This window comes from Colias croceus, chromosome 16 (assembly GCF_905220415.1).
Source record: "Colias croceus chromosome 16, ilColCroc2.1".
NCBI lineage: Eukaryota > Metazoa > Arthropoda > Insecta > Lepidoptera > Pieridae > Colias > Colias croceus.
The window spans coordinates 2,117,096-2,134,654 of record NC_059552.1 but is presented as its reverse complement, the minus strand read 5'-3'; the positions used below and the strand labels follow the sequence as shown (position 1 = coordinate 2,134,654).

Genomic DNA, 17,559 nt, shown 5'->3' with positions numbered 1-17,559 from the left:
AAGTAGATAACTTCTAAACATATCAAATTTTGTACATATTAATAAGTACTTATTTATTGTAGAGTTTAGAACAGATAAACGTGAATAAAAATTTACTTATCATTTCCATGTGGTTTTATTGGGTACATAAGTACTTAACTAATCAATTATTATCGCTGATCAAAAATATTAATTCTATACAGAAAATAATAATATCAATTATTGTAGGTACTAAACTATAGGTACTACAAAGTTTTCTAAGCTCCTACTAAGAACAACGAACATAATTAATGAAGAAATAGTATTTCGTTGGTTGATAATTTTGAGTTATACCTTACTAAATCCTTTTCAATTTGATTCTATAAATTGACATAAAAAAATAATGGAGAGTAAAGAGGGTACCAAAATGATTTTTTTAATGAAACTTAATACATATTAAGAATTAGTGTATTTATGATTTAATGAAAAAATTAGACCTTTTCATCATCTCAGTTCCACCTTCCTTCCATAATATTATATTCTTTAGATTCCCTTTTGCTTGTACTGTACAAATGCGTATTCACATCAGATTAAAAAAAAATCCCGTCTCACCTCGCGGACCCGATAAGCAGCTACAAAGTGAGCTGAGCAAGTAAGGATTTATATGATGTATTATCAAGTATGCAGCACGGGGCAAGAGTTTTTTTGACCATCTTGAACTCTTAGCTTGAACTATAATAATTATTGATATTCGAATAATATGTTTTGATATAATACTTCAAATGTATTCTAATTGAATAAAAATAATTTAAAAAATAATAATTTGAATAAACAAATCAATATAGTTTTTAATATAAATTAAAAATATTGATAACTTTGAACTGTATTTATCTCGTCATAGATATGTAATGTGATTTTGTAATGTAGCAACACATCATAAAATGTCATAACTCAATAAACGTCAAACTTTTTGTCTATGCCTTTTCCTGCTCTAAAAGTCTCTTGAGAGGTTGGTTTCGTGTTTCGAAAATCCATTTTAATCTAAAAAAGTACCTAAAATTGAATTAAAACACAATGTGGTATTAAAGAAATCAGTGAATATAAGTTAACTGTGCTCGTATTTTTGTGAATGCGTAATATTTATCACAAAAACAAGTAATAACCTCGAAAGTGTAACCCGTGTGAATAAAGCCGCTCTATTTTTCAGTAACAAAAATGGGTCGTTATTCTCGGGAGCCGGATAATCCAGCGAAATCATGCAAGGCGCGTGGCTCAAACCTCCGTGTTCACTTCAAGGTATAAAACAGACGATTTATTCTTGTTGTTTACATGATACAAAATCGAACTTGTGCTCACGTTTGAACTTTTCATTTCAGAACACATATGAAACAGCTATGGCTATCAGAAAGTTGCCACTGCGTCGCGCTGTACGTTACCTTAAAAATGTGACTGAGAAGAAGGAATGCATTCCGTTCCGTAGGTTTAACGGTGGTGTTGGAAGGTGTGCACAGGCTAAGCAATTCGGAACCACACAGGGTCGCTGGCCGAAAAAGTCAGCTGAATTCCTCCTCCAATTGTTGAGGAATGCTGAATCCAACGCAGACATCAAAGGATTGGATGTTGACAGGCTTGTTATTGATCACATTCAGGTATGTTGAAATAGGAATGTACTAATTCAAAACTAAGTGAACAAGGCTTGTAAACTATTGGACGAACCACCTCTCCTTTGTACTTTTTATTTGATGTGAATTAAACATGTGAGTTTCTATGTGGTCAATACAGTGTTTACACTACTTACATGACAATTCTGTCCTTAAAAATACTAAATTTGTACATATAATTGAATAATTTTGATGAAATAATTATATTATTGATACAACCATTAACTTGTTGCTAGGAAAACATTAAAAATGACTACTGTTTCAAGAATAGCATTCTACAATATGGATACAGTCATAACAATAATAAACAGAGTATAGGTTAAGTTGAACATTTAATAATATCTCATTAGTCATTAGTGTCGCTCATGTTTACAAAACTAAGAAACGCCTCGATTATGTGGTTAGATGGCCTGAAATATATTATGATGTGCGCTCCTTTTAATGTTAATGTAGTCAAAAATAGTTCTTAATTTATACATGCACCTCCATTTGCCTTTTTTGCTTGACATTCTATATCATTATATAGATTGTTTTCAAAAGGCAAAAAGTATCATGTGTAAAGATCTCTTTTGGCAAAGATGTTTTAACTTTTGCCTTAATTTTTACTCATACATTTTACATACTAAATTAAAAAATGATACCTTTCCCTATATGTGCATTGTTTGACACAAAGTTTAATGGCTAGTAGAGTCTAATTTTTTTTAGCAATCTCAACGACTTTAGTTAGTTTTCATACACTTAATATATATTTCTTAGTGTACAAGACATTCTTAGGGCCGGTTCAGATATGGCGGACTGCAGCGCAGAGTTCATTGTCAAACTATTATTGATATTGTCCTAACTAAAATAATATTCAAAAGTGCAGCGCTTCACTTCAATACTACTCAGGAATAAATTATTCTTATTTGATTTTGAATATTATTAATTTTCTTAATTTGTCCAATAATAGTTTTGGAGTAACATCATCTTGTTTAACAGTAGTACTAAGTATTCTATGACACTGCTAGGTTTTGCCGGTCTAAGAAACACTGGTGTGCATAATAAAAATTATTGTATGCTCAGTGCAGATTTTATGGACTCTTAGTAAAATGTTTAATGGTTTTGGAGTTTCTTAAGTTTAATCATGTCAAACATGCAGAACAGAAAATTTTGTTTTTACTACACTAAAAGGATTGAGTCTTAATGAATTCTAGGTCAAGAGCACATTTTAATCAGCATATTAAAAAATTTTGATTTGCTAAAAAAAAAGGTAAATTTGCTAATTTGCTATTTGGTAAAAGAGGTTATACTTTTTTTCAAGATGTAACCAGTGCACTATATCATATTCATATGCCAGCTATAAACATTTAATATTCATAATAGGTATGCGAAATAACATTTATTTTCTTTTTCGTTTTTCATCATCAGAAAAGCATAATAGAACATATCGTCACTGGAAAGGCTAAATTACTAAAGCGCCAAAAGTGCATTTTACAGGAGAGCGACTTAAAGTTTTTTTTTCTGTTCAAACAGGCATAACTTTTTTTCTTGTATTCTGATGTAATAATGCTGAAGGCAAAAAATCTTTATAAAAATTCTATCTACCATTTAAAATAAACATAATGCGTATTACTGTTGTATTTTCGAAGATAGTGTCGCTTTAGTATAAATGCTCTGAAAACTACGTGAGCCAAAAGCGCTTATCTCCATAAACATATTCAGACACAGTAAAGCATAAATATTAATCACTAACATCCATTGATATTTAGGAAAATAAAAACAACTAATATGCCACATACAACTTATATACAGAATAATACAGTTTTAGTCATTGTAACTTAAACGTAAGAACTGAATTTAAAGACATCAACTAATTTAACTAACCTTACTTTTGATCTTTGATTTCTTGCATTTGTCTCTGTCCCGAATAGCAGGACATCTCTTTGTGTAATAGTAGTAATAGTCCTACATTCATCAATTTTCTCGTAAGGCAAATTTACTAAACGACCTTTTCGTTACCATTTGCGGCAAGTCAATAATACTTAAACGACAACAATTAACTGAATGACGCACTTTAGGTTTCTAATCTTACCTTGAAGGACATATGGCAGTAAGAAAAAAAAACTAACCAACAATAACAATAAAAATTATTTTATTTTCTTAAGGTAAGTAAAATAGACGCATCAACAAAAACGAAAAATGCCACTGCTAAAGCGCCATTATCTCCTTAATTAATGCTCAGATTGCTAAAAGACCTAGACCATTGTATAGAGAAGAAAAAACCCAACTCAACCATATAAAAAACGCACTTTAGGTATTTTGGCGCTTTAGTACTTTACTTTCCAGTGACGATATTATAATTGTATGTTATTCTGTTTTTACGAAATCCTAATTTTTCAACAATCCTACTATATCAGCTAATATTTCTTGAGTGCATGCCCCTTAGAGCATTAAACCAACCGGAGTGGCCATTGGCAGGCGTTCCCCGCTCGCCAAAGGTTTGAGTACGCGTTACATACCTGTTATATAAAACTAGTTGACGCGCGCCCAACGCCATTTTGCTAATGTCAGTGAACGTGAAAAAACCGGAGCGAAATATGCCAAATTGAAGTGAATTTACGTGTAAGAAGTGGTCAGAAACGTGGAATGTAATTAAGGATAATGTTACTTTTCATCTGTAAGTACTTTTACATCAAAATATTGTGAAATATTGCAGCAAATTTGCAAAATACTGAAATATATTGTCAATGTAAAAGTGTTGCCACATAATGGTACTACATCCACTTTTGGGTAAATTTTAAAGTACGTAGATTGTTTTAATATTTAATTATAACTTTTATCACCGTTCATATTTGTTATTAAGAGTAATAAAATTTAGCCAAAGAAACCATAAATAACGTGAAGTATAATTTGTATAAACTTTATGAATTAATGATAAATACCGTTTGCAAATTCATTTATTGTTTATCTCCAACACATGTTTTTCTTTAATATTTTATAGTATACTATGTTTAAGTTTGTATTTTATTAATTATAATGCAATTACTTACGTTCGTAACATGTACGTAAAAAGGCATTTTTAATTCGTTATTCTGGTATCACTGCATAAAAATTAGGGATGGTACGGTAAAAGAATAATATCGATATAAATATTATCCAGCCGTGGGCGTCTTATGGCTGATGATGATAAATTTTATCAGTTTGTTTCATTCTCATTTTTTTTTCAGATTTCTAAAAGCTGCTGTGATTCGGGATGTTTGGATTCGATCTCCGAATGCGAATCATGTTTCATGGACACCTAAACGGACTAGCACTAACTAGTGTTTCTGCGTTAAAATAAATGTAAATATTTGTAAATAAATGATGTAAATGAACGACGAAGCTGTCTTTTTGTTCACTATTTCTTGTTTTATATGTAAATTGTGACATTCACAAAAAAAATGGTATTAGGCTAAACTTTATGGGACGTCGAGTTATCGTCGGCGTAAATTTTTTTGTGGTTAGCTGTTGTCCTACGGAACCTAAATCTAAAATTTGCAATTGACGGAAACTTTTAGTTTTTGAGATATGAATTTTTGAAAACTAGAAAATTACTATAGAGGTTATACTACATCTTTATTTTTGTTACGCATATTCATTGTTTTGAAAGTGTCAAATCGACGTCACGACGACCTCTCAACTTGTTATTCGTTATGAATACTTAGATGTCACAAATCACAAATACTTAATTTATCATTAAAATTAAAATTCTAAATTCATTGAGCATAAAGTATCGATAAGTATTATAATTATTATCGACTTAAATTATCGACGCGTTTTCGCACTATCGATGTTTACATTGACGTTGAATACAGACACGGTGTCTATGTGTGTGTTTGTACCAAGGTTTGTACTTGTATGTGTATAGTCATGCTGGTGTTTGATTATTTTGTCGTGTGCGTGTTGTAGCGACGTAATCTCAAAATGCGTTTGTGTTAACACTATTTAAATGTGTTTACTCGTTCCCCCCGCAGGAAATGACAGACTTTTTGACTATGAAAGAATTGCGCGTGTCGTCTCCGGTTGGTTTAATGCTCTAAGGCATGCCCCCAACTGACCTTACAATGTTTTCTATAGTATTAATATTTGTCATTGCATTCATTAGCACAAAAACTGTCATATTTTTTTAAATAAATCAGTCTTTACAACAATTTCCTTATGAACTTCATCACTCTTTCCAGGTAAACCGTGCCCCCTGTCTGCGCAGGCGTACCTACCGTGCGCACGGTCGTATCAACCCCTACATGTCGTCCCCCTGCCACATTGAGGTGTGTCTCAGCGAGCGCGAGGATGCGGTGGCCCGAGCGGCGCCCACAGACGATGCTCCCGCTAAGAAAAAGCTCTCCAAGAAGAAGCTGGCTCGTCAAAAGGAGAAGATGATGAGGGAATAGACGTTAGGGGTTAATAAATGACTACAACAAGTTGAGTGTTTTATTTTTGGAAGTGGTTTGGTTGATTAAGAGTCTTGTAAGGGGCTGTCCATTAATCACGTGAGGCTCGAAAGGGGGGGGGGGGGGAGGGGTCCATCAAAACATCACGAAATATCACAAGGGGGAGGGGGGGTAAAGTAATATATCACGTGTATTTATTTTTCGACAAGCGCACGATACTCAACCGAAAAGCGGCGTTACATGTATTTATTTTTAGTCAAACGCGTACAACTTTTTCGCATATCTTTCATTATTTTTATGTCATTCAAAAATCAAACTGCAATCTTTCTGTCTACCTCTGAACGTTTATTATAGTAGTCTTTAATTTACTATAATAAAATTAGATGATATTTATAATAGTATTTTTTTATAAATAAAAAATTTGATTCTTTGCAGGTACGAAAAAATACACGTGATATAGGGGGGAGGGGTAGTCTTAAACCTCACCACGTATCACCAAGGGGGAGGGGGGGTCAAAAAATACCAAAAAAAACATCACGTGATTAATGGATGGCCCCTAAGGTGTAGAGCCTGTCAATAAGATACGTTCAGCTTCTTCAGAAGTGGAAATTTAAGAGTGAGAATATACCTAGGTAAATACAAGTGAATTTTCAATGTTTTTAGGGTTAGAATTACTTCATGCAGGATATATTATAATCTGGCTTTGAGCCATGAGGCCGCCACTTGTACATTTTAAATGTTTTGTTTTACATTTTTATTTTATAAGATCTTGTACAATAGAGTAAATAAATAACAAACTGCATTTATCTGATGCAGAATGTTGATAGTTACAATTAATAGGCTTAGAATAGATGAAAGTAAAATTAGAAAATATTTTACACTAGCTTTCCACCCGCGGCATCGCCTGCGCAGTCAAAGAAAAATCCGCATAGTTCCGTTCCGTTCCTTCCCGTTCCCGTGGGATTTCCGGGGTAAAACCTATCCTATGTCCTTTCTCGGGTATCAAAATATCTCTATAGCAAATTTCATGCAAATTGGTTCAGTAGTTAAGGAGTGATTGAGTAACAGACAGACAGAGTTACTTCCGCATTTATAATATTAGTATGGATTGTTAGTTTTGCAATACCATACTACTAACGCCATCTATTGACAATGTAATGAATAAACAATTTATATTAAGTTCTGCAGGTAGGTAGGTAGAATTATTCTCTTGTGTATTTTTATTTTATGCACTGTATGAAATTTTAAAATTATGCAGGTACCTATTAAGTAAATACAATTTATGTGTATTGATATGAAATGAAATCTATAAAACAAATCAATTACCTAGCAACTCAATGCAAAACACAAACCTTAATAATTTTAAACTACAAAATTTTCATTATCCACAACTTTTGTTTCTATTTCTGCAGCACTGTTTTCACGGAGTTTATTTAAATATCTTTCCAAATAATAATTCGACTCTGCTAGTATCTTAGCATTTTCACTCGCTTCCTTTCTTTTCCTCTTTGCCAACAAAATTTGATTGCGCAAATTATCATTTTCCCGTTCCAAACACTTGATTTTCTGTTCGTACGTTCGTTGCATTTTAACAGTACACTAATTAATTATTTAGACTTGTTTTCAGTTCTATTTCATGGATTTGTCGCTTCAGCGTAGTATTCTTTTCGTTCAACTCGATGGCTCTTGTCATTTCCTGATGTTGTTTATTTGTAGCTTCAAGGAGCTGTTGATGAAGTTTACGATTTTCAGCAACGATTTCATTCAAGTTTCTTGACAAATAGCTACGTTCTGTGTCCTTGTATGCACTTCTTTGTAATTTCATTCTAAAGTATAATTACTGGGAAATTTTTAATTTCGTTAAATTAATTTTTGATTGCATCAAAACATGGCCCAATTGTATTTTTTTTAGTTGTCACTAACTAGGTAGATTTATGGGAAAAAGGTGTGTCGCAGAAAATATACATCCTCTTTGGAGTACAGAAATAATGTTTATCAGCCTTATATGTGAACGGGTGGAAGGACTTTATCATGAAGATTAACATAAATAACAATTTTCTGATACAGATCCATAGCAAACTTCCTCTTATTTAAAACATAAAAGGCGCGAAAATTGTGTGATTTATGAGTAATTACTAATTAAGCTCAGAGACCTAAAACACCCAATAGCGAAAAAATTGCTCAGGGTGAAAAAGAGCCACAACGCGAAATTCGTGTTGTGGCTTTTTTATTGTAACTCCCACTCGTTTTTAACTATTTTTTCGCTCAACGAGCGTTTTTGGTCACTACTTTTTCACGTTAAAACCTTTGAAAGGATTTTTATTATATTCTAAAATGGATGATAATAATTATGTATCTTATGTTATCCCGGCAATAGCCTATGTCCCAGGATATTATAAGGTATTTGCCTTTGCCCGTGGTTTCGTCTGCAAGTTAAACCGCGTGCACATCTAGAATACTATGTATTAACTATGTAAAAAATGAATACTATGTAAAAAACAAAACAGACAGTGTTCAAGACGGCAACAATGTTCACCATCTATCGACACGGGACCCTTACTTATTTCCGTACCACTAATTTGCCGCTGATATATTTGCAACGTACGATGCTATTTAGTCAGCGTGGGTGACGAGCATTTGTACTATGTCAGTGGGTATCGGTCAGTATCACAGTCAGTGTAACATTGCCGTTGATTGTGTGGACACTGTCCTGTAACAGTAGTAAATATATATTTGTACGCATGGCGCACGCGCGTACGGCCGCTGTGGTTTGCATTTGCGCTCTCGTCGTTATCGTTGTTAGCGACCCTGCGTTGGCGCCAAATAAGAAAATGGAAACGAAAGGTAGGAAAAATTAAATATGTACCTAAGGTCTGAAGTAAGAAGTATTTAATTTTCTATTCACTCTATGTTTCGAATCTGTGTCACAAATAAATAATACGCATCAATAGTAAATCAGGTAGTAATCTACAGCTCTAGCTCTAACAAAAAGCAATTAAAACAGAAATCATTTCGATGGCCAGTTTTAATGAACATGCTAGGTCATAAAATATTTTTTGTTGAATCGTGTGTGTGTTAATTAGTCCTTAAATTTAAATTCTTTGATTATTCTTGATCAATTATTGATTATGTTATGAATTCAACATACAGAATTTTCAGTGTGACTTTTAGTAGAGCTTTTTCATCTTCTAATGAGTCATAACAAACCAGCTTTCTAATTCTACTTAATATTACTAATATAGTATTTTATTATACCTATGTGCTTATATCTAGATAACAAATTATATACCTACCCACTTAAAATTCCCTCGTGAATAGCCCATTAATGTAAATAGAATAAAAATCAGTTCAGTTGTTATTAAAGTTATCGCAAACAGACTGACGAAGAGGAGGAAGTGTTTTATAATATTATGTAATGAAGGATTTTGTACAATATTCATATTTTTAACGGGGAGCCCCATGAATCATTTAGGAAATCAGATGACAAGCTCACAGGGCTCCTCATTATCCTTCCTGTGTAAATAAAAATAAATGCATCGCGACAACGAAATTGGTTGCTAAGTGATTGTTGATTTGCGGCAGCTTTGATCGCATATACTGACCTACATTACCTAATACTGCACTTATCACTCCCAGCTCCTAAGTAGGGTTACCAGATTAAAGGAATGTGGCAATTTTTACTAGATTTGTTCATCTTTATAGGTGTAGAGACTAGAGATAAAGATATAAACTTATAAAATAATTCGAAAAAGTTGAAATAACAGCAGTTATTGACGGTGTTAAGTACCTGAATTGTATAATTTTACAATTCAGTCAGACAGTCTAGTCAATAAGTATTCTGTAGTTGTTGCAATAATAAACGATGTGGTTAATATAATATAATATTTATATCAGAATAAGCGACCCTCAAGACCAGTGCTATCCTTACTAATACCATGGACCCAATAGAGTATATTGGGTCCATGCTAATACATTATAAAGTGAAAATGTGTATGTTCATCTTTTATTCACGTCGCAACGAAGTTAATTCATGACATCATTTTTGAGCCTGGAAACAGTTTAGAGGCTTTATAGTGATATAGGCTACTTTAGCCGCAATAAAACATCTCAATCCCATGAGAAGGTCCATTATCATACGCATCACTCCGAAATAAAGAAAATTCCGATAGAGGGCACTATATTTAAAATGTTACACGTTTATGAGACCGTTAATTTTCTTTGACCACGCGGCCCGGGTGAAGCCCCGGCCGCGGTCAAAGCATAAGCTTAGTAAGAAGCTTATGAGTCTATGTACCCATAAAAAATTTAGTATCATCTAATTCACATATCTACTGTGTGTATTTAAATTTTTGGCGATAAATCATTCTTCTGAAAATAGGCACAGACGGCGACTTTATTTTATAGTAAGTACCTAGGTAGTGAAGAATAAACACATTTTTATAATTCTTAATTCCTATCATTTGGTAGCCCTACTCCCAAGTCGGACGGATGCTAAGTATCTCACCCTATTTTTGACCGATCTTCAATCATTTATACCTTTGCCGTTACGGCCGCGGTTGATAGTGACCCCATTGTTTATTTAACTCTTGTGACAGATAATCGAACTATAAATGCTTTATCGATATGGATTTTGCTTTAGTTTTCTAGGTATGGGACCGAAATTTTGTTTGGAAAATATTCAAATAATCATAGATAGGGACAGTATCTAATTGTTACGATTGGTAATGATCTAAATTCTAAGCGATTGGACCAAATATCTAACTATACAAATTTAACCAATGATCGCGTATCTGAATAATAAAATCCGTCTACTTGTAGAGATATTTAAATTAACTAATATAATATAAAGGAAATTGGTTCCGCGTCTATTAAATTTGATATAGGTAATTCTTATCAGTATTTTAAAGTACTTACCTACCTTCTTATAAATCGCACGCTTATTATATTAACCTCCAGACACAACAATCTCGTAGTGTTCCAGAGATACATTATTATCTACTTAAAGTCGAGGGGATGTTAACTTACTTTACTTTTTTACGTTCTCTTGATCTGGTGACTAGTCACAGAACATAAAGCTTCTTGAAATCCGCATCAAAAAATTGATTAAAAACCAGAATAATATAATGTATTTGGTTAAAGTTAAATATTTCAGTATAGGTATTATTTATCAGTTATCTTCTTATTCAAATTGAGTTAGGTAGTGCGATTCATGATTGATGATATAGTTAGTTACGCAATTGCGACATGACCGGATTCGTGAAGAGCAATAATATTATGATGTGTAGGTCAGGGAATACAAATATTATACAACACTAGTTAAATAATAAAGCAAAATTCTATTTTTTTTTTCATTTTTTTACACAAGGATTTAACATAATATTTCCGTGGATGTATCTTAGATACTGTATCTAGTACAGAAAAGCATTACACTAGTAACGACAAATGTCTACTCTACAGTGTCTTGCAGAAACTAAAATGAACTCTTTCATAGTTGATGAAATATTAAAAGTATTAACTCATAGGTAGGTACTGCTGTCATATTATTATTATGAGTTATTAGTGCATTGGTATTTTAAGATTGTGCATACTTACTTCGTAGATCCTGCATCTAGTAAGTGCACCTACTTAATTATATGTAAAAATATTATTAACACATATTACCGATTGTATAGATTACATTACAATGTAACATAGAAATACATTGTAATAGATTGTTACGTACTAGATTTTATGTGTATTGGAAATTGGTCTTAAGTGAAAAATTTACACCTACGTCTTTGAACCGGGAAGTGTCAGCAAATGGAGCAATTGTACACACATATTAATTTGGAATGCAGAATTTATGTCGACATTTATGGCAGATTTATGACTATTTTGTTTGTCTGTGAGGCTATGAATAGAACTAAGAACCCCCTATCAATAAGAAAAAAATTGACACATGGATTTTAAAAAATGCATTTAATCTATTCACTTTGATCTATACCAGTATGATACTATCATCTATTGGCAAGATGGATAAAATACGTCTCCTTTCAAAGGAAACTGCTGAAAATATGTTCGATTAAAAAAATATGCCCTTTGAACTCCCAGATAACGCGGAACTCATATGGTCCTATAAAGTATATTGGTCCAATGGAAAAATGTATATAAACTATCATTACCAATGACATAATGGTCATGACATTGGAAGTGACTTCCTACCTTGAACCCGGAAGGTTCGATACGGTCATTCCCTTCCTTATTGTGAACGCATTTCTGGACTATACAGTATACATATTGTTATATCATCGAATTGAAGCTTCAAGCTCGCTTGTTGGTCTTGAATATAATATGAGTCATCTTGATATTGAGTACATGTATACCGACGTTTTCCAAACATAATATACAGGTATATTCTCTATTATAAGTAGGTCTACTTATAATAGAGCTAGCGTTGGAACTAAGATGAGTACCTACCTTCATAAAGACGTTGCTGTTACCAAATACCAGCTGTTTTTTTTTATAAGTAGGACAACTTAAAGGAGAACCTACCTATCGTATCTACATTTGACACAAAAATTTTAAGTCTTCAATCACTAAAAATGATCCTTTACCTAATGTTTAAAAAAAACCTATGAAACTAAGAATAACGATGTCCTTAAAAGTACCTGTGAAATTCCAAATTCTTATTTAAGTCTATGGTAGTTAACAATTATTTATTTCGACTTTAATTTACCAAAAATACTATACGAACAAAGATACCATTAAAACAGCCTAACTATATAAGTACACATATTTTAACAGTAGGTGCTATAATTACCTAAATGTTTTTATTTTTTACAGAACGAAAGACAATACAAGAAAAACCTATTATCATACGACGAGTGCCAAGTGCCTATTTTTATCCATTCAGTTTGTGGCCTTTACCAAAATATTCTGTTGGAGGTAATTTTTGAATTATTTTATAGCGAAAATTAAAAACAAAAAAATTAAAAAACTTAAACATAACCAATGATAATTAGTTTCCAGGATAAAAGTGCTTTAGTGAGTAAATCCTTTTAAGTTTTACAAAATTCGTATTCAGTGTAAAGTCAGTGTATTACAGAAAGCAAATCGAATTAGAATTTGAAAATAACCTATTTTTTAGTTTTTACGACGATGCTAAAATAGTTGTACAATTAGAAACTTGCAACACATAGAGAACGCGCCACGAAAGAAGTCCCACGGCGAACACCTGAACTAAATTTGACATGTTGGTCATATTGTAGAAAGAGGTACCTAGGTAATGAGTTTTCCCCAATTAAACGATTGATTGCATTGAAATACTTAAATGTTCATTGATTACTAACACTTCACACACAACCATAAACCAGGTTCTAAGAAAGTGATAAAAATCTTTAGTGGTAATAGATAATTTAATGTTTTAAATCTCGATAATTATTTCGACATTCTTGCATAAGACAAGGAAGTAAACATCTATCAGAATCAATGAACTTTTTTCTCTTAATTTATAGGTAAGTTTAGATTATTCATTCGCATTTCCCAACGCTGGGATATTTGAATTAAATATGTAATACTGGCAACATTATTTTGGGCGTAAACAGCGCCGCATCTAGGAGACTTCTTTCATGGTGCATTCTTAACATTATAATAAGTCAATGTAGAGACTGGATAAAATAATCTGATAAATAATATAAATTTTAAAATTTCAGAAAATGAAGAATTCGAAAGTTACCATGTAAGAAGTATAAAAAATGTCCAAGTAAGACAAAATAAAAGATAGAAAGTGATGTAAAATATTTTATGAAGACACAGGAGATAATATTGTGACAAAATTACGATATTGTTTATATTAACGTTATTAAAATTGTGGTTAGACGGCCCACACTTTAATATTTATCTCATTTATAAGATTTTTTATAATAAATGCTCTTACTTTTTTAATCTATGTTTTATTTAATCAAGTTACGAATACTACGTTAATACAACAAAGTACTTAATTCAATAATTATAGAATAAAATATAAATCAGCGTGAAATCAACAAATCTCAAATAGGATCAAAATGCCTAAGTATCCAAGGCATATTCAGAATTAAAAAAACTATAATATAGTTCCTCTCTTTGCCTCTGGCCTGAAAAGGCGCTAGGTAGGTACCTATGTTACATTTCCTCTTTTCCTTTATTGAAATTTGAAAATGGGCGGGAATCATTCTGTACGAATATTGATTACGCATGCGCTTTGTATTCGTATTGCGTACAAAATTGAATTCTTTTAACTAGGTACCTACTTGAAAAAGCTGCGTGTTTTTATCATCCACTTTTGGGTTTTGTAAACACTTATAATTATAAAAAATAAATACGTGCCAATATGAAGTTGGGTTTTATATGGTTGATATTTCATTATGTGCATAACTGTATGGGTAAGTAATTTTACTTTATACAACACTACAATACCAGCATATTAATTATAATTATTTTGATTGATAAATTATTAGTAAAAAGAAACAACACCAATATTTCTTTTTCATTCAGTTCTTACCGCTAATTGCAAAGTTTTATTTACTAGCTGTTAATAAAATTGAATAATATTTCAGGTGTGAAACTTCTGGAAGCAAATCCAGACGTAAAACGACTATATGACGATCTTCTAAGCAATTACAATCGGCTAATTCGACCTGTGACTAATGTGACTGATATACTGACCGTAAGACTTGGCCTAAAATTGTCTCAGTTGATGGAAGTCAATCTGAAGAACCAGGTCATGACTACAAACTTGTGGGTGGAGCAGGTAATTGATTATTTATTGCAAAAAATATCTGCGACCCACTGTTTTAGCATAGTAACCATTTAATGGTATCACTATTACATTGGTATTGAAACTAAGTGCTTTCTTCTATATCAACTGTATTTTATTAGTTTTAAAGCAAGTCATAAATCATAATAGAAGGCAAGATAAAGTATATCAATATAATCTTCTTCAGCTACCTATTAAAAAGTATATTTAATTTCAACAATTTAATGTTAAAACAATTATCGGTAGTAGTTCTCATAAAATAGAATTAAGAAACTTGAATTATGTTTCAGAAATGGTTTGATTATAAACTACAATGGAATCCAGATGATTATGGTGGTGTGGAGATGCTGTATGTGCCCTCGGAACATATTTGGTTACCAGATATTGTTCTTTACAATAATTGGGATGGAAATTATGAGGTAATTATTATGTCTTGCATTATAATAATGTAGTACCTATAATGCATGCAAAATGTTATTTCAAGAATTAGAAAAAACAATAGAACATACAAAATAAAACAGTAGTTTTATGGGAAAACAGCTATAATTATTTTATTAGGAAATACTTGTTCACAATATATTTTTATAATTAAATACATAAAAGAATAAAGAATATAAATTATCTTAATTGAATTTATATTTAAAAGTCGACATCGCAGCTTTTAAATCAAAATTTAAGTGTAAGAAATATCTATAATAGCATGGTTGATAGATATTTTTAGTCATCATTACATTGAAATAAATAATTGATTCTATACATAAACCATTAATAAATATATTCCAGGTGACACTTATGACAAAAGCAACATTGAAATACACAGGAGAAGTGAATTGGAAGCCGCCAGCTATTTACAAGTCGTCTTGTGAAATTAATGTGGAATACTTCCCATTTGATGAACAAACTTGTTTTATGAAGTTTGGTTCTTGGACGTATAATGGAGCTCAGGTTAATAATTTTAATATTTATTTGATATAAGATATTTTGTATTTAAGTAAAGTATAAGTAAATATATTTATTTGTCTTTGAAGCTATTTTTTCTGAACTACTTGCAATTAGGATACAGCCACTTAATATGAAATTAATCAGTCTCATCAATTACAATAAAACAAAGAAATTCTTCACAAATTTATAAGTTTTAGAAAATAGTGTTTTTGTTAAATATTATTGTTAAAAATCTCAAAATATAATATGTGGTAGTATGGACAAAAAATATGAAAATTATAATATTATTTACCTTTTATTCCTTCCAGGTGGACCTAAAACACATGGACCAGTCAGCTGGCAGCAGCCTGGTCCATGTGGGCATTGATCTCAGTGAGTTCTATCTATCCGTTGAGTGGGATATCTTGGAAGTGCCCGCTACTAGGAACGAGGAGTATTATCCTTGCTGCCCGGAGCCTTTCTCTGGTGGGTTTGTGAATATGGTGTAATTATGTATTGAATTTGTAAATGAAAATGTACTTAGGTAGGTTTTATGGAGAAAAGTTATTAATTATTATTAACAGAAGTTCATGATTACATTTTAAAACAATAATAGCGGTAGGTGAAGTTGTTATTCATATGTTAATAGATGCCTTGACTTATTTTTGTAGCATATTAATTGATATAATATGTTAAGAAAAGAAGATTTTATTTGATTAAATATAATTCTTATTTTGTAAATAAATATTTTAAGGTATCTAATGTAGGTATCTCATGCAGAAGTAGGTTTTTAATAGAAACTATAACTGTACCTATTTTATTTGTTTCACCTGTTATATAAGTCATGTTATATTGAAATGTCAATTTAAATTGTTTCTGATGTTAATCAAGTAAATCATACAAATTGAATAAATCTCACCTCATAATATTTTATCAAATTTTTCTTATTCATTCCCTTGTTCCAGACATAACATTCAAACTAACAATGCGTCGTAAGACCCTCTTCTATACTGTGAACTTGATCATACCATGTGTTGGTTTGACATTCCTCACTGTATTAGTTTTCTATCTACCCTCGGATTCTGGAGAAAAGGTATGTTTTTGTACTTTTTGATGTTGTGTTGTGGACAGTGGAAGTAATATGGCAGGTGCTTATGGACTGGTGATGACGACTTTAGATGTCAGATTTTATAAAGTTTAAATGATTTTGAATAGCCCAAAATAAAAATAAAAGAAATTGGTTTTGAATATCATGAAACAATGTTCAATTGCGATTTTTAATGCAGGAGTTAAGGTTGAAATATTTAGATTTTTTTATTTTGCAAGTTGAGAAAGATTTTTGATTATAATTATTTGTGAAAAAAATTAAGCACTATGCAAAATGGAAATATTGGAATTTTAGTTCCTAACTTACCTACTATTAAATAATTCTGATTTGGAGATAATTCAAAATAATATTAATATTAAAAAGAGCCAAAGACTTCAATATAATATAGTTTCATGCTAATAATAAATACCAAAAGGTTTTATATTGAATGAGCCAATTTGGTTCCTCAAGTACCTGCCATATTAATTCCACTGCATAAGTATATAGCCGTCACGACAGTGTATTGTATTATTTGTAAATAAAAGACACCAAATAAATATTCAATTTATGAGAAATTCAGAATAGAAATGGAAGTTATCCATTACTCAACTTAGGGAAAATAGTTCATATTATGATTAGAGATTTCGAATTATACCATTATAACCTTGTAAAGATTCTGCTATTAACTTCAATTTTAGGATATTTTATATATTAATACTTAAAAAAGTAAATTATTTAAGATGAGAAGTA

General features: G+C 31.5%; 2 protein-coding genes and 1 long non-coding RNA gene across 4 annotated transcripts in view; all 3 read left to right on the top strand.

Annotated features, from left to right (window-relative positions):
• Positions 1 to 907: 907 nt before the first annotated feature.
• Positions 908 to 6,058, top strand: LOC123698562 (60S ribosomal protein L17). The gene is made up of 4 exons (XM_045645241.1): positions 908 to 967; positions 1,166 to 1,254; positions 1,335 to 1,607; positions 5,819 to 6,058. Exons 2-4 carry the CDS (start codon positions 1,174 to 1,176, stop codon positions 6,026 to 6,028), a joined length of 564 nt encoding a protein of 187 aa, XP_045501197.1. The 5' UTR covers positions 908 to 967; positions 1,166 to 1,173; the 3' UTR covers positions 6,029 to 6,058.
• On the top strand, positions 4,039 to 4,979 carry LOC123698563. Its single transcript, XR_006752425.1, has 2 exons — positions 4,039 to 4,400; positions 4,826 to 4,979. It is a non-coding gene; the product is annotated as an uncharacterized LOC123698563 (long non-coding RNA).
• Positions 6,059 to 8,705: 2,647 nt separating the features above from the next.
• Positions 8,706 to 17,559, top strand: part of LOC123698553 (acetylcholine receptor subunit beta-like 2) — a 53,155-nt gene continuing 44,301 nt past the window's right edge. The window contains exons 1-7 of one of the 2 annotated variants that reach the window (XM_045645217.1): positions 8,706 to 8,872; positions 12,851 to 12,952; positions 14,602 to 14,795; positions 15,092 to 15,220; positions 15,585 to 15,746; positions 16,052 to 16,208; positions 16,688 to 16,815. In XM_045645217.1, coding sequence (XP_045501173.1) covers positions 8,770 to 8,872; positions 12,851 to 12,952; positions 14,602 to 14,795; positions 15,092 to 15,220; positions 15,585 to 15,746; positions 16,052 to 16,208; positions 16,688 to 16,815 — 975 coding nt within the window. In that variant the 5' untranslated portion in view covers positions 8,706 to 8,769. Of the gene's footprint in view, positions 8,873 to 12,850; positions 12,953 to 14,287; positions 14,428 to 14,601; positions 14,796 to 15,091; positions 15,221 to 15,584; positions 15,747 to 16,051; positions 16,209 to 16,687; positions 16,816 to 17,559 lie in introns of those variants that run through there. The other variant, XM_045645216.1, reaches the window with a different exon arrangement.